General features: G+C 42.9%; 1 protein-coding gene across 1 annotated transcript; it reads left to right on the top strand.

Moving 5' to 3' along the window:
- The first annotated feature begins 18,368 nt into the window (after nucleotides 1-18,368).
- Nucleotides 18,369-21,727, top strand: LOC136451911 (probable envelope ADP,ATP carrier protein, chloroplastic). Its single transcript, XM_066452591.1, has 10 exons — nucleotides 18,369-18,882; nucleotides 18,990-19,046; nucleotides 19,770-19,832; nucleotides 19,912-19,968; nucleotides 20,085-20,168; nucleotides 20,342-20,410; nucleotides 20,477-20,589; nucleotides 20,700-20,869; nucleotides 21,038-21,116; nucleotides 21,245-21,727. Exons 1-10 carry the CDS (start codon nucleotides 18,487-18,489, stop codon nucleotides 21,342-21,344), a joined length of 1,188 nt encoding a protein of 395 aa, XP_066308688.1. The 5' UTR covers nucleotides 18,369-18,486; the 3' UTR covers nucleotides 21,345-21,727.
- The last annotated feature ends 3,842 nt before the right edge of the window (nucleotides 21,728-25,569 follow it).

Raw genomic sequence — 25,569 nt, 5'->3', positions numbered from 1 at the left:
CCCGCATTCGATATGCACACAGCGCTTTCACGATCACTTCGTGATCGTAAAAACGCTCAGGGGCTACTGTCGGGGTTATAATCCCTAGGTGTCTCAAGGCACTGATTAGTTAGCAGGCCGAGCGGCCCACGACACATCAGCTAGCAAAGGCCCGAACGACCGAGGCACAGCTGAGCCAAGCAGAACAGGCCTAACATCAAGGCCAGGTGAAAGCTCTAGTTTGGTTTTGGTTAATTGATGAAACCCTAAGTGCTAACCTAGTTTATCAAAGTGATTATGAGATAGGTAGCACTACTCCAAGTGATGAAGCAATGATGAAGATCATGACGATGATGATGGCATAGTGATGATCAAATGCTTGAGCTTGAAAAAGAAGAAAGAGAAAAACAAAAGGCTCAAGGCAAAGCTATAAATAGTAGGAGCCATTTTATTTCGGTGATCAAGACACTTAGCGAGTGTGATCACATTTAGGATCGATAGCCGTACTATTAAGAGGGGTGGAACTCATATCGAAATGCGGTTATCAATGTGCCACTAGATGCTCTAACTCATTGCATATGCATTTAGGATCTAGTGGAGTGCTAACACCCTTGAAAATGTTTGTGAAAATATGCTAACACATGTGCACAAGGTGATACACTTTGTGGTTGGCATATTTGAGCAAGGGTGAAGAAGATAGAGTTGAAAAGGAGTTAGTCACACTAGTTATAGAGTGACCGGACGCGTCCGGTATGGTGACCGAACACGTCTGGTATTTGGCGACGAACTCAGCGACGGGACGCGTCCGGTCGCCACACCGGACATGTCCGGTGTGAATCAGCAAACGCAGTGTTCAGCAGAACAGTTGATCAGACGCTGGCAGCGTCCGGTCTGGTGTGACCGGACGCGTCCGGTCGAGCGTGGATGCTTACTGTACTCGACCGGACGCTGAGGCTCAGCGTCCGGTCAGTTTCTAACAGACATGACCGGTCGGCCCTGGGGCTTACTGGACTCGACCGGACGTAGCGGCTCAGCGTCCGATCATTTGTGTTTGTGCGTCCGGTATGAGCGTCCGGTCGTCGGGAGAATAGGCAGCAACGGCTATGTTGGTTTCAACTGGACACGTGGCAGTCTGGGAGGTACCGGACACGTCCGGTAGGCTGACCGGACGCGTCCAGTATTCACGATCGGAGCGTCCGGTGCATTCTAACCGGAGCATCCGGTCGATGCACAGTCAGCCAAATAATTGAGCCAACAGCTCTATTTCGTAGGGGCTTCTATTTAAGTCCCATGGCCGGCTCAAGCTCACCCTCTTGCACATTTTCATTGACATAGCAACCTTGTGAGCTTAGCCAAAGTCCTCCCACTCATCTCCATCATTGATCCATCATCTTTGTGAGATTGGGAGAGAATCCAAGTGCATTGCTTGAGTGATTGCATCTAGAGGCACTTGGTATTCGTGTTGCACTATGGATTTCGCTTGTTACTCTTGGTGGTTGCCACCACCTAGATGGCTTGGTGTAGCGGTGGAGGATAGGCATGAGTTGATGATTGTTCGTGGCCGTCTCCGGTAATTGTGAGGGGAGTTGTACCTTCCCCGGCGGAGTGCCGAAAGGTAACTCTAGTAAATTGCTCGTGTCATTGAGTTACCTCACTTGTGGGTAGGTTCTTGCGGTGTCCAATCGTGTGGACGAGGTTTGTGAAACACCTCTTAGCCGCCGAACCACCAAGTGTTGGTCGACACAACAGGGACTAGCATGTTGGCAAGCACGTGAATCTCGGGAGAAAAATCGGTTGTCTCTTGCCATTTGATATTCTCCCAGTGATTGGTTTCATATACATCTTGTGATTGATTTGTTCCTCTTCACGTTGGTATAACCATCCTACTCACTCGTTTACATTCTTGCAAATTAGTTGTAGCAAGCTCTTTAGTGTAATTAGATTTGAGAGCTTGCTTTGCTATTTAAGTTTGCTTAGTGGAGCTCTTTAGAGTAGAAAGATTGAGAGCTCTTAGTGAGTAGTATCATAGAAAATTGTGTGTCTAGCTATCATTGCAACTAGAATTGTTGGATAGGTGGCTTGCAACCCTTGTAGAGCTAGAGCAAGTTTGTATTTCGCTATTTATCATACTAATCAAATTGCTCTAGTTGATTTATAGTTTTTTTTAAATAGGCTATTCACCCCTCTCTAGCCATATTAGGACCTTTCAAATGGTATCGGAGTCGTGGTCACCTTTGATTAAAGGCTTAACAACCTTGGTGTCAAATTATGGCTCAAGTTGTGTTCAACCATGTGGGGGCAAACCACTGTTCTTTGATGGCACATGCTATGATTATTGGAAGAGAAAGATAAGGATGTATCTTGGTTCAATCAATGATCAAGTATGGGAAGTGACCGAGAATGACTATGCTATCATTGATCCCGATGATCCCACCAACCAAGATAAGATCAACAAGCAATGCAATACAATGGCTCTCAACACCATATACAATGCCATTGATTCCAAGGTGTTTGAGCAAATCAAGGATTGTGAAAGAGCAAATGAGGTATGGAAGAGATTGGAGGAAACATATGAGGGCACACCGGCGGTGAAGAGTGCCAAGTTGTATATTCTCAAGGATAAATTGACAAGCTTCAAGATGAAGGAAGATGAGAGCATTCCGGAGATATTCCATTGTTTGCAAGTGATTGTCAACGACTTGAAGGCATTGGGAGAGAAGATCAAGGATGATGATGTCTCTCATTGATTCTTGATGTGCTTACCTTCAAGATTTGAGATGTTGAGATTGCTCATTATAAGAGGAGGATTGAAGGATATTACCCCCAACCAAGTACTAGGTAATGTCATGACACAAGAGACATACCATGTGGAAAGGGAGGGGGATGACAAGGAGGACAAGAAGGAAGAAGAGGACAAGAAGAAGAAGAGTGTAGCATTTAAGGCTAGCTCATCATCATCCAAGAACAAGGGCAAGTCCAAGAAAGAATCAAGTGATGATGATGATCTTAGTGACATTGATGATGAAGCCATGTCTCTATTTATGCGCACGATGGGAAAATTCATGAAGAAGAAGGGCTATGGTGCAAGAAAAAGAAGAGATCACACCAAGAGCAAAGAGTATGTGAGAAGATGCTACAATTACAAGAGCCCCGATCATGTTGTAGCAAATTGTCCCTACAATAGTGATAATGATGAAGATGAGAAGAAGAAGCATAAGAAAGATAAGAATGAAAAGAAGGAGAAGAAGGAGAAGAGAATGACCTTCCAAAAGAAGAAGAAGGGTGGAGGCTATGTAGTCACTTGGGATAGTGATGGCTCATCGGATAGTGATGACTCTAGTGATGATGGCAAGAAACCTATCAAGAAAGCACTAGCAAGTATCGCCATCAACAACAAGCCCTCCATCTTTGACACTCCATCGACATGTCTCATGGCAAAGCCTACCAAGGTAAAATATGATGAGAGTGATGATGATGAATGTGAAAGTGACTCTTATAGGAATGATAATGATGATGATGAGGATGAGGAGTACACCAAGGAGGAGCTTTTGGACATGTGCGAGCAAGTGCATGCTTGCAATGAGATGAAGAGAAAGGAGTGTAAAGAATTGCGTAAGAAAGTAAAATTTCTTGAGCAATCCTTTGATGAGCTCAATGCTACTCATGAGAGGATAATGGAAGCCCATGAGAAGCTTGGCAAAGCTCAGTCTAAGCTTGAAAAGGCTCACTCCTCTCTCATTGAGCAAGTCAAAGTGGAGGAAGCCAAGAAGGAGCAAGTGATCATATCATGTGATGTGGGACTAACATGTAATCTTATTGATGAATCTATTTTTGTTGCTCCCACTAACACTTTTTGTAGCACTACCACTTCCACTTCACCCTTGAGTGATGGTCTCACTTGTGAAAACTCACTAAAAGAGGAAAATGAGACCCTCAAGAAGGAGGTGAATGAGCTCACTCGTGCCTTAGGCAATGCCTATGGTGGAGATGCCCGCTTGCTAAAATGCTTGGGTAGCCAAAGGTTTTCTCTCAACAAAGAGGGATTAGGCTATACCCCCAAGAAAGGCAAGGCGGCCTTTGTCACCCCCAAAGCTAGCTTTGTGAAGGGTAATGGTCGGTTTTGCAATAGATGCAAGCAAGTTGGGCATATAGAGTAAAATTGCAAGACTAACAAGAACAAGCTACCTAATGTATCCTCAATTAAATTTGATTCTTGTTACATGCTTTTTAAGGGTGTCAATGGTGTGAAGGCTAAGTTCATTGGTACACCAAATGTGGGACCAAAGAAGAAGGTCATTTAGGTACCAAAGACCTTGGTGACTAACCTACAAGGACCCAAGCAAGTTTGGGTACCTAAAAAGAATTGATCTTCTTTTGTAGGTAAATTATAAAGCCAGAGGACGGCATTGGGTGCTTGATAGTGGGTGCACACAATACATGACCGGTGATTCAAGAATATTCAAATCAATCAATGAAAACAAGAGCAATGGGATTGATAGTATCACATTTGGTGACAATGGCAAAGGCAAGGTCAAAGGGCTTGGTAAGATTGCAATATCCAATGATTTGAGCATTTCCAATGTGCTACTAGTAGAGAGGTTGAACTTCAACTTATTGTTGGTAGCTCAATTATGTGATCTTGGTTTCAAGTGCATATTTGGTGTGGATGATGTAGAGATCATAAGTGTAGATGGCTCTAACTTGATATTCAAAGGATTTAGATATGAGAATCTATACTTAGTTGATTTCAATGCTAGAGAAGCTCAATTGTCAACATGTTTGATCACTAAGTCTAGCATAGGTTGGTTATGGCATAGAAGGCTTGGTCATGTTGGAATGAAACAATTGAACAAGTTGATCAAGCATGATTTAGTTAGAGGCTTGAAAGATGTCACTTTTGAGAAAGATAAGCTATGTAGTGTATGTCAAGCCAGAAAGCAAGTTGGTAACACACATCCTAAGAAGAGTATGATGAGCACATCTAAGGCATTTGAGCTAATGCATATAGACTTGTTTGGACCAACTGAAAGCTCTAGTTTGGTTTTGGTTAATTGATGAAACCCTAAGTGCTAACCTAGTTTATCAAAGTGATTATGAGATAGGTAGCACTACTCCAAGTGATGAAGCAATGACAAAGATCATGATGATGATGATGGCATAGTGATGATCAAATGCTTAAACTTGGAAAAGAAGAAAGAGAAAAACAAAAGGCTCAAGGCAAAGGTATAAAATGTAGGAGCTATTTTGTTTTAGTGATCAAGACACTTAGTGAGTGTGATCACATTTAGGATAGATAGCCGTACTATTAAGAGGAGTGGAACTCGTATCGAAATGCGGTTATCAAAGTGCCACTAGATGCTCTAATTCATTGCATATGCATTTAGGATCTAGTGGAGTGCTAACACCCTTGAAAATGTTTGTGAAAATATGCTAACACATGTGCACAAGGTGATACACTTGGTGGTTGGCACATTTGAGCAAGGGTGAAGAAGATAGAGTTGAAAAGGAGTTAGTCGCGCTGGTTACAGAGTGACCAGACGCGTCCGGTATGGTGACCGGACACGTCTGATTTTTGGCGACGAACTCAGCGACCGGACGTGTCCGATCGCCATACCGGACACGTCCGGTGTGAATCAGCAAACGCAGTGTTCGGCAGAACAGTTGATCGGATGCTGGCAGCGTTCGGTCCGGTGTGACCGGACATGTTCGGTCGTCCGTGGGTGCTTATTGTACTCGACCGGATGCTGAGGCTCAGCGTCTGGGCCTCAGCGTCTGGTCAGTTTCTAACAGACGCGTCCGGTCGGCCCTAGGGGCTTACTAGACTCGACCGGACTCGGCGGCTTAGCGTTCGGTAGTCGGCAGAATGGGCAGCAACGGCTATGCTGGTTTAAACAGGACATGTGGCAGTTTGGGACCTACCGAACACGTCTGGTAGGCTGATCGGACGCATCCGGTATTCACGATTGGAGCGTCCGATGCTGCGTCCGGTGCATTCTGACCGGAGCGTCTGGTTGATGCGCAATCAGCAAAATAATTGAGCCAATGGCTCTATTTCGTGAGGGCTTCTATTTAAGCCCCATGGCCAGCTCAAGCTCACTCTCTTACACATTTTCATTGACATAGCAACCTTGTGAGCTTAGCCAAAGCCCTCCCACTCATCTCCATCATTGATTCATCATCTTTGTGAGATTGGGAGAGAATCCAAGTGCATTGCTTGAGTGATTGCATCTAGAGGCACTTGGTATTCATGTTGCGCTACATATTTCGCTTGTTACTCTTGGTGATTGCCACCACCTAGATGGCTCGGTGCAGCGGTGGAGGATCGGCATGAGTTGGTGATTGTTCATGGCCATCTCCGGTGATTGTGAGGGGAGTTGTACCTTCCCTAGCGGAGTGCCAAAAGATAACTCTAGTAAATTGCTCATGTCATTGAGTTACCTCACTTGTGGGTAGGTTCTTGCGGTGTCCAATCATGTGGACGAGGTTTGTGAAACACCTCTTAGCCGCTGAACCACCAAGTGTTGGTCGACACAACGGGGACTAGCGTGTTGGCAAGCACGTGAACCTCGAGAGAAAAATCGGTTGTCTCTTGTTATTTGTATTCTCCCGGTGATTGGCTTAATCTTCATCTTGTGATTGGTTCATCCCTCTACATGGTGGTATAATCATCTTACTCACTCTTTTATATTCTTGCAAACTAGTTGTGGCAAGCTCTTTAGTGTAACTAGAATTGAGAGCTTGATTTGTTATTTAAGTTCATCTAGTGGAGCTCTTTAGTGTAGCAAGATTGAGAGCTCTTAGTGAGTAGTATCATAACAAGTTGTGTGTGTAGTAATCATTGCAACTAGAATTGTTGGATAGGTGGCTTACAACCCTTGTAGAGCTAGATCAAGTTTGCATTTTGCCTTTTGTCATACTAATCAAATTGCTCTAGTTGATTTGTAGATTTTTAAATAGGCTATTCACCCCCCCTCTAGCCATACTAGGACCTTTCAAGTGGTATCAGAGCCGTGGTCACCATTTGATTGAAGGCTTAACAACCTCGGTGTCAAATTATGGCTCAAGTTATGTTCAAGTTATGTTCAATGATCAAGTATGGGAAGTGACCGAAAATGACTATGCTATCATTGACCCCGATGATCCCACCAACCAAGATAAGATCAACAAGCAATAAGATACAATGGCTCTCAACACTATATACAATGCCATTGATTCCAAGGTGTTTGAGCAAATCAAGAATTGTGAAAGAGCAAATAAGGTGTGAAAGAGATTGGAGGAAACATATGAGGGTACACCGGCAGTGAAGAGTGCCAAGTTGTATATCCTCAAGGACAAATTGACAAGCTTCAAGATGAAGAAAGATGAGAGCATTCCGGAGATGTTCCATCGTTTGCAAGTAATTATCAATGATTTGAAGGCATTGGGAGAGAAGATCAAGGATGATGATGTCTCTCATCGGTTCTTGATGTGCCTACCTCCAAGATTTGAGATGTTGAGATTGCTTATCATAAGAGGAGGATTGAAAGAGATTACCCTCAACCAAGTACTAGGTGATGTCATGACCGAAGAGACATACCGTGTGGAAAGGGAAGAGGATGACAAGGAGGACAAGAAGGAAGAAGAGGACAAGAAGAAGAAGAGTGTAGCATTTAAGGCTAGCTCATCATCATCCAAGAACAAGGGCAAGTCAAAGAAAGAATCAAGTGATGATGATGATCTTAGTGACATTGATGATGAAGCCATGGCTCTATTTGTGCGTAAGATGGGCAAATTCATGAAGAAGAAGGGCTATGGTGCAAGAAAGAGAAGAGATCACACCAAGAGCAAAGAGTATGTGAGAAGATGCTACAATTGCAAGAGCCCCGATCATGTTGTAGCAAATTGTCCCTACAATAGTAAGAATGATGAAGATGAGAAGAAGAAGCACAAAAAAGATAAAAATGAAAAGAAGGAGAAGAGAATGACCTTCCGAAAGAAGAGGAAGGGTGGAGGCTATGTAGTCACTTGGGATAGTGATGGTTCCTCGGATGGTGATAGCTCTAGTGATGATGACAAGAAATCTATCAAGAGAGCACTAGCAAGTATCGCCATCAACAAGAAGCTCTCCATCTTCGACACTCCATCGACATATCTCATGGCAAAGCCTACCAAGGTAAATTATGATGAGAGTGATGATGATGAATGTGAAAGTGACTCTTGTTGGAATGATAATGATGAGGATGAGGATGAGGAGTACACCAAGGAGGAGCTCTTGGACATGTGTGAGCAAGTGCACGCTTGCAATGAGATGAAGAGAAAGGAGTGCAAAGAATTGCGCAAGAAAGTAAAATTTCTTGAGCAATCCTTTGATGAGATCAATGCCACTCATGAGCGGCTAATGGAAGCCCATGAGAAGCTTGGCAAAGCTCACTCTAAGCTTGAAAAGGCCCACTCCTCTCTCATTGAGCAAGTCAAAGTGAAAGAAGCTAAGAAGGAGCAAATGATCATATCATGTGATGTGGGACTAACATGTGATCTTATTAATGAATCTATTTTTGTTGCTCCCACTAATACTTCTTGTAGCAATATCACTTCTACTTCACCTTTGAGTGATGGTCTCACTTGTGAAACCTCACTAATGGTGGAAAATAAGACCCTCAAGAAGGAGGTGAATGAGCTCACTCGTGAGGCAATGCCTATGGTGGAGAAGCCCGCTTGCTAAAGTGCTTGGGTAGCCAAAGGTTTTCTCTCAACAAAGAGGGATTAGGTTATACCCCCAAGAAAGGCAAGGCGGCCTTTGTCACTCCCAAAGCTAGCTTTGTGAAGGGCAATGGTCGATTTTGCAATAGATGCAAGCAAGTTGGGCATATAGAGCAAAATTACAAGACTAACAAGAACAAGCTACCTAATGTATCCTCAATTAAATTTGATTCTTGTTACATGCTTTTTAAGGGTGCCAATGGTGTGAAGGCTAAGTTCATTGGTACACCAATTGTGGTCCCAAAGAAGAAGGCCATTTGGGTACCAAAGACCTTGGTGACTAACCTACAAGGACCCAAGCAAGTTTGGGTACCTAAAAAGAATTGATCTTCTTTTGTAGGTAAATTATAAAGCCAGAGGAAAGCATTAGGTGCTTGATAGTGGGTGCACACAACACATGACCGGTGATTCAAGAATGTTCAATTCAATCAATGAAAACAAGAGCAATAGGTTTGATAGTATCATATTTGGTGACAATGGCAAAGGCAAAGTCAAAGGGCTTGGTAAGATTGCAATATCCAATGATTTGAGCATTTCCAATATGCTACTAGTAGAGAGCTTGAACTTCAACTTATTGTCGGTAGCTCAATTATGTGATCTTGGTTTCAAGTGCATATTTGGTGTGGATGATGTATAAATCATAAGTGTAGATGGATCTAACTTGATATTCAAAGGATTTAGATATGAGAATCTATACTTAGTTGATTTCAATGCTAGAGAAGCTCAATTGTCAATATGTTTGATCACTAAGTCTAGCATGGGTTGGTTATGGCATAGAAGGCTTGGTTATGTTGGAATGAAACAATTGAACAAGTTGATCAAGCATGACTTAGTTAGAGGCTTGAAAGATGTCACTTTTGAGAAAGATAAGCTATGTAGTGCATGTCAAGCCAGAAAACAAGTTGGTAACTCACATCCTAAGAAGAGCATGATGAGCACATCTAAGGTATTTGAATTGATGCACATGGACTTGTTTGGACCAACCACTTACACTAGCATTGGTGGAAACAAATATGGATTTGTGATTGTGGATGATTTCACTAGATATACATGGGTCTTCTTTCTTATTGACAAGAGTGATGTGTTTGCAACATTCAAATCTTTTGTCAAAGGCATTCACAATGAGTTTGAAACAACCATCAAGAAAGTTAGAAGTGACAATGGTAGTGAATTCAAGAATACTAGAATTGATGAGTTATGTGATGAATTTGGAATTAGACATCAATTCTCGGCCAAGTATACTCCTCAATCAAATGGGCTAGTTGAAAGAAAGAATAGAACCTTGATTGATATGGCAAGATCAATGTTGAATGAGTACAATGTGAGTCATTCATTTTGGGCCGAAGCAATCAACATGGCATGCTACTATAGCAACCGACTCTATTGTCACCCCATGATGGAGAAAACACCTTATGAGCTATTGAATGGAAGAAAGCCCAACATAGCATACTTCTGGGTTTTTTTTGTTGTAAATGCTATATATTGAAGAAATGCACTAGATTGAGCAAGTTTGAAAAGAAATGTGATGAAGGTTTCTTGCTTGGTTATTCCACTACTAGCAAGGCTTATAGAGTTTGGAATTTGGCTAGTGGTACTCTTGAGGAGGTTCATGATATAGAGTTTGATGAAATAAATGGTTCCCAAGAGGAAGATGAGAATCTAGATGATGTAAGAGGCACTCAATTGGTCAATGCAATGAAGAACATGGACACTGGTGAGTTAAGGCCAAGAGTGGTGATTGATGTTGAAGATGACAAGAATCAAGTACTCTCTAACTCAAATGTGCAAGCTAGTGGTTCTCATGATTAAATCCAAGCAAGCACTAGTGATGATAATGGGCAAGATCAACAAGTGGCTAGTTCATCATCTCAACCAAGTGATCAATCAAATACTAGCAATCAAGTGCAAGTGCTTCAACCAACCAATGTTGCAAGAGATCATCCATTGGACACTATCATTGGTGATATTTTAAGAGGTGTGCAAACAAGATCAAGATTGGCTTTATTTTGTGAGCATTTCTCATTTGTGTCATTCATTGAACCTAAGAAGATAGATGAAGCTTTGAGGGATGTTGATTGGATCAATGCTATGTATGAAGAGCTAAACAACTTCACAAGAAACCAAGTATGGGATTTAGTTGAGAGGCCTAAGGATCATAATGTGATTGGAACCAAGTGGGTCTTTCGAAACAAGCAAGATCAAGATGGGATAGTAATAAGGAACAAAGCAAGATTAGTGGCTCAAGGTTACACTCAAGTTGAAGGTCTTGACTTTGGAGAAACATATGCCCTGGTTGCAAGATTAGAAGTAATTAGGATCTTGCTAGCTTATGCTTGTGCCCATAACATCAAGTTGTACCAAATGGATGTGAAAAGTGCATTTCTCAATGGGTACATCAATGAGCTTGTGTATGTTGAGCAACCTCCCAGTTTTGAAGATGAAAAGAAACCCAACCATATTTACAAGTTGAGAAAGGCTTTGTATGGATTGAAACAAGCACCTAGAGCATGGTATGAGAGATTGAGGGATTTCCTACTCTCTAAGGGATTCAAGATGGGAAAGGTTGACACCACTCTCTTCACCAAGAAGCTTAGAAATGACTTGTTTGTAATGCAAATCTATGTTGATGATATCATCTTTGGATCAACAAATCAAGAATTTTGTGAGGAGTTTGGCAAAATGATGGCAAGTGAGTTTGAGATGTCTATGATTGGAGAGCTTAGTTACTTCCTTGGTCTTCAAATCAAGCAAATGAAGAATGGCACATTTGTGAGTCAAGGCAAGTATATTAAGGACATGCTCAAGAAGTTTGGCATGGATGATGCTAAAGCTATTAGTACACCAATGGGGACAAGTGGAAGCTTGGATAGTGATGCTAGTGGCAACATGGTGGATCAAAAGATGTATCAGTCCATGATTGGAAGTCTACTCTATGTGACCGCATCAAGGCCGGATGAGATGTTTAGTGTATGCATATGTGCTAGATTTCAAGCCTCACCAAGAGAAAGTCATTTGAAGGCAACTAAGAGAATATTGAGGTACTTGAAGCATACACAATATGTTGGATTATGGTATCCCAAAGGAGCAAGATTTGAGTTGATTAGATATTCGGACTCCGATTATGCGGGATGTAAAGTTGAGAGAAAGAGCACATCGGGCACATGTCAACTATTGGGAAGATCACTTGTGTCTTGGTCATCAAAGAAGCAAAATAGTGTAGCACTTTCAACCGCCGAAGCGGAGTACATTTCGGCCGGTAGTTGTTGTGCTCAATTACTTTGAATGAAGGCTACTTTGAATGATTTTGGAATCAAGTTCAAGCAAGTGCCATTGCTATGTGACAATGAAAGTATTGTAAAGCTCACCAACAACCCGGTTCAACACTCAAGAACAAAGCATATAGATGTCTGTCATCACTTCATAAGAGATCACCAACAAAAAGGGGACATTTGCATAGAAAGTGTGGGCACCGAAGATCAACTTGCTGACATATTCACCAAGCCACTTGATGAAAAGAGGTTTTGCAAGCTAAGGAATGAATTGAACATACTTGACTTCTCCAATATGTGTTGAGGCACCCCTCTAACTTATATGACATGCCTCTCCTTTGAGCAATCCAAGGTAAAAGTTGATTGGCATGGCATACATCCTTGCTAAGGACATGATTAGTGCATCTAGACATATTTCACACTTGAATAGGCTCATTCATGAAAATCAAATGAATTTGATGCTTGTATGGTACCACTATTACTTGTATGTTTGAAATGATCTAGTGGTAGCATATGACATGTTTGTGGGCTTGTAAACCTAGTGTTTGATCTATAAAATGAGCTATAAGTGTTTAACTCAACATGGTACAAGATAACCCTTATTTGGAGGTGTGAAGAAGCTTGTCCTTGGATCAAACCGAGTTAAATATCTTTTGCAAGTAAACTAGATTGAACCAAATTGAAAAATGATATGCATTTCACATGGTTTCACCCCAATCTATCTATAATTTGAACCTATCTCTACTTCAAGCCTTTGTGGTCATTGATGACAAAGGGGGAGAGAAACAAAGATATGAGTGATAGGGGAGTATTTGACATAGGGGGAGAGATATGATAAAAGAAAGGGATCAATTAAAATTTTGAGCACACAAGTAGGGGGAGCAAGCTCATAAACTTGTATGACGCATTTGAATATGCATTTCATATATTTGCTTGCATGGTTCAAGTTCTTAATTTCAATATCCATGCTTGTGTGGTGTATGCTGGTTGTTGGTTTGAATGTTAAAATGAAAAACTAGCATGCATAGGATATCTAATGATTTCATTTCCAAGTATTTACAAATGGTATCTAGCTATCAAGTGGTATCTAGTTAAAGTAACTAGACTTATGTTCATTCTATGGAAACTAGACCCTTATTTGTAATGTTGATCTCATGGGGTATTCTAGTTTCTGTGTATGTCTAGTTACTAATGGTGCTAAGGATGGTATATTGGTGCACTCCGATTGGTATCACGCTTCAAAGGTCCATCTCTTATACCTTAGCATCATTTGGTAGACATTGTCTCCTATATTTCCTATCTAAGCATATGTGCAAGCTTTAATCCAAACTCTTAGCACATATATAGGGGGAGCAATTACTACCATTTGGAGTTCATAAAACTTGTCCATATTCTTTTACACATGGTAGATATGCTTGGGCAAGCAACGTGAATTCAATTAAATCTCAATTCATATCTTTGTGAAAGGGTTGTCATCAATTACCAAAAAGAGGGAGATTAAAAGCTCTAGTTTAGTTTTGGTTAATTGATGAAACCCTAAGTGCTAACCTAGTTTATCAAAGTGATTATGAGATAAGTAGCACTACTCCAAGTGATGAAGCAATGATGAAGATCATGACGATGATGATGGCATAGTGATGATCAAATGCTTGAGCTTGCAAAAGAAGAAAGAGAAAAACAAAAGGCTCAAGGCAAAGGTATAAATAGTAGGAGCCATTTTGTTTTGGTGATCAAGACACTTAGCGAGTGTGATCACTTTAGGATCGATAGTCGTACTATTAAGAGGGGTGGAACTCATATCAAAATGTGGTTATCAATATGCCACTAGATGCTCTAACTCATTGCATATGCATTTAGGATCTAGTGGAGTGCTAACACCCGTGAAAATGTTTGTGAAAATATGCTAACACATGTGCACAAGGTGATACACTTTGTGGTTGGCACATTTGAGCAAGGGTGAAGAAGATAGAGTTGAAAAGGAGTTAGTCGCGCTGGTTATAGAGTGACCGGACGCGTCCGGTATGGTGACCAAACACGTCTGGTATTTGGCGACGAACTCAGCGACCGGACGCGTCCGGTCGTCACACCGGACATGTCCGGTGTGAATCAGCAAACACAGTGTTCGGCAGAACAGTTGATCAGACGCTGGCAGCGTCGGGTCTGGTGTGACCGGACGCGTCCGGTCGAGTGTGGATGCTTACTGTACTCGACCGGACGCTGAGGCTCAGCGTCTGGTCAGTTTCTAACAGACACGACCGGTCGGCCCTGGGGCTTACTGGACTCGACCGGACGCAGCGGCTCAGTGTCCGATCATTTGTGTTTGTGCATCCGGTATGAGCGTCCGGTCATCGGGAGAATAGGCAGCAATGACTATGTTGGTTTCAACTGGACACGTGGCAGTCTGGGAGGTACCGAACACGTCCGGTAGGCTGACCGGACACGTTCGGTATTCACGATCGGAGCGTCCGGTGCATTCTAACCGGAGCATCCGATCGATGCACAGTCAGCCAAATAATTGAGCCAACGGCTCTATTTCATGGGGGCTTCTATTTAAGTCCCATGGCCGGCTCAAGCTCACCCTCTTGCACATTTTCATTGACATAGCAACCTTGTGAGCTTAGCCAAAGGCCTTCCACTCATCTCCATTGATCCATCATCTTTGTGAGATTGGGAGATAATCCAAGTGCATTGCTTGAGTGATTGCATCTAGAGGCACTTGGTATTCGTGTTGCGCTGCAGATTTCACTTGTTACTCTTGGTGGTAGCCACCACCTAGACAGCTTGGTGCAGCGGTGGAGGATAGGCACGAGTTGGTGATTGTTCGTGGCCGTCTCCGGTAATTGTGAGGGAAGTTGTACCTTCCCCGGCGGAGTGCCAAAAGGTAACTCTAGTAAATTGCTTATGTCATTGAGTTACCTCACTTGTGGGTAGGTTCTTGCGGTGTCCAATCGTGTGGACGAGGTTTGTGAAACACCTCTTAGCCGCTGAACCACCAAGTGTTGGTCGACACAACGGGGACTAGCGTGTTGGCAAGCACGTGAACCTCGGGAGAAAAATCGGTTGTCTCTTGCCATTTGATATTCTCCCGGTGATTGGTTTCATATACATCTTGTGATTGATTCGTTCCTCTACACGTCGGTATAACCATCCTACTCACTCGTTTACATTCTTGCAAATTAGTTATAGCAAGCTCTTTAGTGTAATTAGATTTGAGAGCTTGCTTTGCTATTTAAGTTTGCTTAGTGGAGCTCTTTAGAGTAGAAAGATTGAGAGCTCTTAGTGAGTAGTATCATAGAAAATTGTGTGTCTAGCTATCATTGCAACTAGAATTGTTGGATAGGTGGCTTGCAACCCTTGTAGAGCTAGAGTAAGTTTTCATTTCGCTATTTGTCATACTAATCAAATTGCTCTAGTTGATTTATAGTTTTTTTAAATAGGCCATTCACCCCCCCTCTAGCCATATTAGGACCTTTCACCAAGGTCGGCCGTGACCCCACCTTTTACCTTAGCCGCACGATGCGCAAGAGACCCATGACCTCTCCGCCATCCCGACCCCTGGGAGGAACGGGGGGAGGTCAGAACTAGCCAAACATGCCGCTCTGACATGAGTAGGCAGGATGCACTAACCCCGCAAGGACCGAGGGAACAGCGATCACCTCAGTCCAATCAGACGCCACCCCTACGCCACGCAGCTCAGACACGACAACACCGCCCAAGGCGGTGACGGTCGGTACGGTGCCCACCGTCCAAATATGGCTTGACAAGACACACGTACGATTCTACCCACTATGGGATGTGATCCACGACGAAGGACGAATGCCTTGACTTAGAGGCCATCCAGACCGACGGGAGCCACGATCCCGACGCTTGGGAACGTGGCTCTCAGCTCCACAAGCCAGCCGGGCGATCGACGACCCAGGGGCGGCCACCAACTCCTGTACGACGCCCCAGGAAACCAAGAGGCGATGACGAAGACCACGTAACATAGGATGGCTGGCGAACCACCACCATGCCTACAGTGCCGCCACGGCCAACACAGTAGCACCACGTCACACCATGCCACGACTTAGCCACAAGACCACCACGACAACTGCGCCCAAACGTGCACCACAAGACGGCATAGTTTGCAAACCAAGTTAGCTAGGTCCTCCCTCAGGCTCATGACCCTTCGGTCGGGAAAACCTTATGCTTTGTACATGCCCTGGCCCCGGACTCTGTATAAGGTTAGCCAGGGCATCCATCTTGGGATCCTTTTTGACATTCACTCATTCTTACATCGTAGAAGGGCTCCTACAGCTTCCCTTTGGGCAGCCCGTCTCCTAGCTCTATCTCTCCTACCTCTTTCACCATTCTTGCACCCCCATTGTAAGAACTTCGGAGCATTCAAGCGAGAAACACACACTCGATCATCTCTAAGACTGGACGTAGGGCTCCGGCCTGAACTAGTATAAATCCTCGTGTCTTTTGGATATTACCATCGTCTTTCTAGAGCAGCGCGACAATCGTATAAGTTTACTAGTCCGGTTTACAAAACACCGATAAGGTGGTAGGTAGAGAGGTTGTTGACGACGGTGAAAAGGATGAAGAGGAGGTGCAACGTATGTACTCGTAACTATCAGCGAAGTTGACGTTGTAGAACGAGACGACGACGAGGGCAAGCAGGACGCGAGGACCGGTGTGGCAACGGTGACAGAGATCATCCGTGACAACGGAGTGCCCTCGTGGAGCTTCATGGCCGCGAGGGGCGTACGCAAATGCAAACGACGAGAAAAAAACAAATCCTCGCGAACGAACACTCCAACATGAAAAAAAGGACAAGGATGTATATATATATAAGAAATTTAGAAATAGTTTAGGGTTGCCAATATAAATTTGTGTATTAACTTTTAATATTTTCTAAAAATAGTAAAATTTGTTATCCTAGATACGCGTGAGTAAAAATATGGCCAAGTGTATATTATTTAAAAAACGACGTCCATCAATACGTATACCAAAAGGATCTAATTATGAAAATACTTCCTTATCTATATGCTTTGAGATTTGTGACTTAAACATTACACTATTCTTATATATAGAAAATAGAAACAACATATCAAAGTGGCATCTTGCAGATCCCATAAGCCGTTTGTTTAATGTGCAGCCGGACTGCTCCTAAATTTCCTATCACTTTGCTCGATTAAACTACTAAGCCCTGTTTTGGATCAAACAACTAAAATATAGTTAAAATGGATCCGAACAAACCTGCTAATGGTCAATTAACATTGATGTGTCTAAATAAATTTATTATGAAAATATAATCTATAACTAATCTAATAGTACTTATTTGTATTATGAATGTTAATTTTTTATAAAGATTTAGTCACAGTTTTAAACTGTTGACTCCTCGAAAAACTAGAATTGTATTTTTTTTTTACGGAGGGAGTATTAACTAGCTGAATATTAGCTTCTAGTAAATCCAAACAGAACCTAAGTATCCAGCTTGATCCGAATGTATGCAAATGTGAACCTCTTCCCAACAGTTTAAGTTGATTCATAGTTTCATGGGCCAACAATCATCATGTTGGTATTGTGATGTTCGGCTTCCAATACCTCGTTGCAACAAACTCTTTGCGATTGAAGAGCAACTTTCATTTTAAATTTTGGAAAAAGCCTATTGTTTTCTATACATATCATTTTATAAACTATTATCTTGTTTTCTTGCTAGTGTCATGCATTATAAGAACTAGATGGATCCTCTGCACGAAGCTGTGAGAATTAGAAAGATATTTCTAGATGAACGCATGACGTGGGAAAAGTTTAGAGAACCGCATCCATGTTGTTAGTAATGAAAAGATTTTTAGCGATTAGGCCAAAGTATCATCTAGAAATAATGAATAAAACGGCACAAACATAGACGGTCAATCATGTTTGTTGGCTTTGTGGGAGGAGGGGAAAACCATAGGAGCGCAAAGCAAATACATATTTGTGGGTGAGAGAGATCTATTGAATACATAGTAATTGTTTTTAAATAAGGAGTTTAGATACAAAGTTATTGGATGTCTATTTTTTGTTTCACCTAAAAATGAATTATGGAGTTATCTTATGTCTTATTTGTTTCATCCCTAATTGAAGATCATTCCTTTGGTTTATAGGGATAAAGAAAAAGGGGGCTCACGGAGTTCATCCCCTCTTGTGAGGCACTAGTAGTAGTAAAAAAAACAAACTAAAATCTGGTGGAAACCACGGCCACTAAACAGTGGTTAGTGGACGAGCACGACAAACACCCCCGCTCGAAAAGGGAGATGCACGTCAGCACGTGCGGGTTTGATTATGCGTTAAGCATGACTATAAAGCACCCTCGCACTAACAGACCCTTCCTTGTTCCCTCCTTATCCCCCACCCTTCTCCATTTCCTTCCCCCGCCTGCTCAATTCATCTCGCGCGGTGACGCCATTCCCCCACCGCCTCCCGACTCCCGACTCCCGCGGGCCCGCAGATCCAGGACACCCTGCCGACCCCGATGAGCCGCCGCCGGGTCGAGACCTGCGACTCGTGGCGGCCCCCGCGGAAGAACCACGCCGGGGCGCCGCCGCTCCTCCGCGCGGGCCCCCGGATCCCCGCCTTCGCCTCGCTCTCCGTCCGCGACGGCGGGGACGCCGCCGCGGCCGTCGCCAAGGCGGTGGAGGAGGTGGTCGTCGTCCGGGCCGACGAGGTGAAGGAACAGAAGGCGGCGGTGGTGGCCGAGGAGGAGAGGACGGCGCGCAGGCTGCCCCCCGCGGCGCAGCTTGTGCGCCACCCGCTCGCGCTGCTGGCGCTTGTACCCAACAGCGCCGCGCTCTTCGCCGCGGGGGCCGCCGCGGGCACTATAGCCAAGACCGTCACCGCGCCGCTCGACCGCGTCAAGATCCTCATGCAGGCACACCACCCACCGCGCGCGCGGCTCTAATTCTTTGCTCGTCGGTCTTCTTCATACTATTGCTTTGCGGCTGGCGGGATTTAATTTTGTTCTTTTCATCCATCTAGACGCATAGCGTGCGGGTGGCGGGAAAGAGCGCCAAGAAGGGTGTTGGATTTCTCGAGGTAACCAATATGAGGCGCTTCTCTTTGCTGGATTTAGTTTCACTCTGATGCTGTGCATTCATTAATGTACCTTCTGAGCTACACTTTCTTTTGAAAATTGAAGTCTCATGTGCTACGTTCATTCATTAATGTACCTTCTGAACTACGCTTTCTGTTGAAAATTGAAGTCTCATGTACTACGTTCTTTGTGGAAAATTCACATCTGTGGATTGTGGAATATTCTGAGATACACCAGAGTTTATAGAGCTTATCTTTAAGACTTTAACAGGATATGAGGTTCCTAATAACTTTCTTCCATCAATGTTAGGGAGACAATTTATACTGGTCAATTAACAAATGACTGCATTAGGAAAAGAAATCCTATGCTCAATATAATATCAACACAGGTGAGAAAATTTAAGATACAAATCACTAATGGATTAATGGGTGAATCTGTTGCATATGTCCTTGGATGGTCCTCTTTTCTGAGTCCTGGTCATGTTGCTTTCTGACATACCTATTGAAAATAGAGATCAGCAAATATGTTCAGGTAGTTATTGTGCAATCCTGACATGGGTACTAACCATCCTATTGAATCAGCAATCCTAATCTTAAAGATGGGCTTGAATTGTGAAGCATGATCCTTTTTTTTTTTAAAAAAACTTTTTGATAGGTGCTACCTGGAGTTAAATGGTTACAGCTTTAGATAATATATTGTGATCTGATACATCAGCAATTATGCAGGCTATGGCAGACATTGGGAAGAAGGACGGGCTTAAGGGTTACTGGAAAGGCAACCTTCCACAGGTGCTTGATGTTCCCTATCATCCATGGTTGATCTTGCAGTCCTGTGCTGATTCCTATCCATCTCCATTAACTTGTCCAGGTCATTCGCATAATTCCTTACAGTGCGGTGCAACTCTTCTCGTATGAAGTTTACAAGGTCATAGTTACTCATGGTTACACTTAGTCATCAAGTTTTTTTTTTTACATTCTTTGCGATAGTGAATTCCCCATTTCTCCCTCTCACAAGTCACAATGTTACTGCTTTTAATTCAGAAAATTTTCCGGAGAAAGGATGGAGAGCTTTCTGTATTTGGGAGACTTGCTGCTGGTGCTTGTGCGGGCATGACATCTACACTTGTAATTTATTTTATTTGCTTACTCACTAGCAAATGTCCCTGTATTTCTGTTTTTGTTAGATATAGTTGGTTTCTTCTTTGGTCTTTAGTTTTTCATGGTACATGAATTTTATCAAAATCCACAGAATACCATTGTTAGCACATTCAGAACTTTCTACTTGTACTTGTTTATAGGTAACTTACCCACTGGATGTTCTCCGGCTCAGGCTAGCAGTTCAATCTGGAAACAGCACTTTACCTCAGGTAACCACTCTTGTAAGTGAAAATTTCTATTTTTTTTTAAACTGACTTAGCCTGATGACTTTGTAGGTTGCTCTTAACATGCTGAGAGAAGAAGGGCTGGCCTCTTTCTATGGAGGCTTGGGTCCATCTCTTATAGCAATTGCACCTTACATTGCTGTGAACTTCTGTGTTTTTGACCTGTGAGATTCCTTCTACTGCATATGAATACCATGATACATGAAAGCTCCACACAAATTTAAGTATTTACCTCACATTTTTTTTTATATTGCATTCTCTTTTGATGTACAAGGATGAAGAAATCTGTACCAGAGAAGTACAAGAATAGACCAGAAACATCTCTAGCAACTGCTATTCTTTCAGCAACATTTGCAACTTTGATGTGTTATCCCCTGGACACTGTTAGGAGACAGATGCAGATGAAAGGCACACCATACAATACAGTTTTCGATGCTATTCCAGGTAGTTATGCCAGCATTGCATGAGCTAATGGCTAATACATAACATACACTTGATCAGTTGATCTTGATAGATCTGACCTATGTTATTTGCTATTTCTATGTGCTCACATGCTACTTGATCATGCTAAAATGAAACACATTTTTAAGTCTATTTCAATGCTTAATGCAGGCATTGTGGAGCGTGATGGTCTAACTGGTCTTTATAGAGGTTTTGTGCCAAATGCATTAAAAAATCTACCAAATAGCAGGTATATCCTTTTACACACCATGGTGACAAAAAATATTTGGTTTAGTTTTAGTAAAACTGAGAATGATTTTTTTTTGTCTAACAACACATGTAAATGCTCAGTACTCAGTTATTGTTGTAACCATGCAGCATTAAACTGACCGTGTTTGACACGGTGAAGACACTGATAGCTACTGGGCAGAAGGAGATGGACAAATTAATTCAGGAAAATGAGGAGAAAACAAGCTAGGAAAAGAGCCTTGTTCAATCTTGAAGGCTTTGGTAGAAAGCATGCCTCTTTGCATACTGCATGTTGTTATGTTTCCTCCTTTGCTGGGGCCAAATTTTAGGATCTAGGCAGCACATCTTTCTGTTCCTTTTCAAATAGGTCCAGTTTGCAGTGTTTCCTTAGGATACACATTCATAGAGAGAGAGGTGGCATTGGAGGGAAATAAAAGGCAATGAGTTGATCACTTTAGCTAGTGTCGGTAGCATTCCCCTACAGATCTTACTTATTTTAATAGAGGATAGTGTATCAATGTGACCGCCCTAGATTCCTTAAATATATAATCACTAGGTTAATGCCCGTGCGTTGCAATAGGAACACATAATACAACGATAACATATGTATGAGCGTGTGTCATACTGTTATCTAAAATAGATACCGCAATCATAATGTTCCAATCAATTTTACATAAGTCTTCATGAAAGATAGATAATTAAAATATAACTCTAAATTTGAATGCAAAATTAAAACATCAACATCAATTGCCGCATCACTTCGTGCCTACGATACGCGAAAGACAAGCTTGCACTTATTTAGCAATCAAGTGCTATGGAAAGATAATCATAACAAGTTTGAGTTTCACAATACATGTTTTATAATTTATTCTACAATTAAGAATCTAGTTTCTAAATAGTTCGACTAAGAGAACGTGCTTTGCACAAATACCAAGCTGCAGTTGGTCACCAATCAATGATGATCCAGAAGATTTTCTAGTCCAAGTTGCGGCACCTGATTTCTTGCAGCTGAAGCTATAGTTAGAAGTATCTTGCATATAAGTTGTTTGCTAATTTTTAAAGTTAAAGTACCATTGATATCCTAAAAAAATATGTATCGACGTGTGATGCATTACCTCTTTTATGGAGTTAGAACCTCTTTATATACGATATTCTTTGTGAATATATCCTTTGTCGCTTTCTTCTTTCCATTCATTTCCCTTTCTCCTTGTTCACGTCCTTCTCAGCAGCCGGCACGACTAGGATTCTAATGTTCGATCTTGCCGTAGCTTTTGATAGTGCCACATACAATTGGCCGTGCGAGAACACTGTTTCTGGTAAGTATACCCCGACGTTAGGGATAGTCTGCCCCTGCGACTTGTTAACGGTCATCGCGAAGCTGAGCCGTATAGGGAACTGCTTTTGCTTAAATTGGAAAGGGAACATCTCATCGTCCGACGGGCATAAGGGTATACAAGGCAAAAAAAACCTATTTTCCAGCGTGCCGTCCCAACACAATTTCTGCGTCTATGGTATTCTTTTGAAACTCCCGTATAATAAGCCTGGTACCATTACAAAGTCCGTTCACAGGGTCAATGTTCCTAAGCAATATGACCGGACAATCAATCTTCAGCTTCAACACATGTGAAGGTAGACCATTGTGTATCAAAGTGTTAAGGAATTCATTAGGGTAGTAGTTGTGCGGATCATCCACCACACAGTCAAAACTATGGTACACCATCTCTTTCCCATGGAAACGATCTATCATCTTCATATTAATCATATCAACCCAGTCGTTCCGCGTAGATAAGATCGCTCGAGAGGTGATATAATCTTTGCTTAACATATTCGCATTGAGGTTAGGGAATATGCAGTCAATTAGAGTATCAAGGTCACTATCTTCCCCGGTGTGCAGTACACATATCATGAGGAAGATGGATTTCATCATCAACAGTCGCCTCCTCAGACCCTCCACCGACGCGCAACAAGTATTCTGCAAACCACGGGTCGCTCTTTGCCCTCATATTGCGCACCCGTTTTAGGTGTCGCATGGAATCCCAAAGGTACAACATACGCAGTGAGGCACCGACCACCTAAGCCCTCGACCCTCTTCGAACAACGGGAAGAACCTGTCTGAAATCTCCACCGAACACCATGGTCTTCCCACCGAACTGCAGCTCTGGTCAGTCCATTATATCACGGAGACTGTTGTCCAGCGCCTCGACAGACTGCCTCTTTGTCATGCTAGCCTCGTCCCAAATAATGAGAGATGATGCTCGAAGCAGCTTGGTAGTACCACTATGTTTCGTGAAGGTGCAAAAGGCCCCATTATCAATAGTGAGGGAATCTTGAAGCGTGAGTGGGCGGTTCTACCACCAGGCATTATTGAGGCTGCGACACCAGATGTAGCTGTTGCCACATCAATCTTTTTCTGACTGCGTATAGTAGCGAGAAGTGCTCTATACAGATAAGTCTTTTCAGTCCCTCTAGGACCATCCACAAAAAAGAGACCCCCGTCCTCGGTATCAACCGAGGACATGATCTCATCGTATGCATCTCGTTGCTCCTCGTTAAGGGTGTCTGACAGAGCCACATCATCCTCGTTAGCCTCAATGCTAGCCTCCTCAAAAATCTCTCTAGGAATATCACGAGAGGCATCATATGTGTCGTCGATATCAGGAAGTGGGTACATCTTTATATCCTTCTGCATTAATTGTAGCAATTTTTGAATATCCATGAGGACCATCTGCTCCACCATAAAGGTGGATTGATTATTGCGCATGTAGTCCTCTAACATTGCCTCCTTGTGTTTCTCTCACAGTCCAAACACATCACTAGGCTTATAAAATACCAATATTGTTGCAAAGAGCCTTCGCAGCGCATATGGCATCATCCACCCGGTTGCCTCAGCGAGACTCTCATTCAGCGTGTTGTCCTTTTCGATTAAGCCCCTTCTTTTTGCAGCTTCACGAAAGGTCGGTAAGATTTTGCCATCCACGGTCCTTAGACACTCAAAGGAGGTTGCACCTGCCACGTGGTTTAGGAGAACCCTAAGATAGTAACGCTCTCCCTCGGTTGGATTGGCAGACATGATTCTTCTAATCTATCGTAATGTATCACGACGTACCCTATTTTGCCAAACTTTGCCCTATGCTTGCCATGTATAGAACTCAGGAAAGTCCCGATACAATATAGCTCGAGCTATTTCATCTGTCCAGTTCTTCTCGAAGTATGCTGTAAGCATTGACTTGTCAGCACCTGGACGATCAAGCACTCGTCGAATTCCCTGGCGCCGATGAAATGACACCATGTGCATGTCTGGAAGATGTAGCTATAAGGACAAAACAGAAGGGTACCTATCACTCCAATCAAACCCGTATATCCTCCACAAGGCTTCCGGGGGGTTACCTATCTAGCATCTCTATACTGCTTGATCTCATCAACGTTCCCTTCACTATCCTCCTTGCTAGCCTCTCTCATAGCCACAGACGCCCGGTCATGACCCTTGTAAATGTACTTAAACAGATACTTGACTGCCTTGATGCTCCCACATGCCTCAACATTAATGTGGCAGTTGAATAGATAGAGGAGATACAGGTTGTAAGGCATGACCCATCTGTTGTCAAGCTCGTGTCCGTGAACTTTTTCTTTTCGGCCATCTTCATGCCATCTGTAAACTAGATATGAACCCTTGCCTTGTACTGTGACATCACAGAAAGGTCTAGGGTAATGGTTCTTGCAGGAATCATGACCCTTTGTGCATGGACAATCGTGATTAAGCACTCCGCAAGGGCCATGCATCATATGTTTGGTAACCATCTTGTACAAGACTGGGTACTTCTTGTTTAGGAGCTCAGCTGAGATGAGGCGATCATACTGCTATGGGCACGTGATCTTGTGCTTCCTATCCATGATTAGAAAAAATGTGCATGCGGCAGACCCCTCTTCTAGAACTCCACAACATAAACATGTGCCAGCACCTTTCCAAGGATATCCTTTTTTAGTAGTCTATCCTTTAGCTCTTGTAGTTTTGCTCTAAAGACCCAAACAACGAGATCTGAATGATCTTGTGGTGTCTAGCTAGGGTAGAGTTCACACTTGATCTCATCCTAGTTTAGGTTACATGTCATAGTCAAGAAGATGTTCGGTTTACCAAACCTCCGTACCAGAGCCATGGCGTCCATGTACCGACGTCTCATGTCACGTGGGCCTCCAATAAATGACGAAGGCATCACTGTTCATTTTTCAACAGCTTCTGCTCTACCTTCATCGGCATGTAGGCTATCAACCAATCCTTGGTAGAGGTCGGCCCTAATATCATCTTGATGGTTGTGTATATAATCTAATCGAGAACTCTCAATCTTGATGTACGTGTCGACTGCAAACTGCTGGAATAGACGCTTGTCGTACAGTATGGGGTTAAATATTCCTGGATGCATCTGAAACTTGTAGCAGTAGTAGTCATGCACAAACAC

This window comes from Miscanthus floridulus, chromosome 5, assembly GCF_019320115.1.
Source record: "Miscanthus floridulus cultivar M001 chromosome 5, ASM1932011v1, whole genome shotgun sequence".
NCBI lineage: Eukaryota > Viridiplantae > Streptophyta > Magnoliopsida > Poales > Poaceae > Miscanthus > Miscanthus floridulus.
This window is presented reverse-complemented; position numbering and strand designations above follow the sequence as displayed.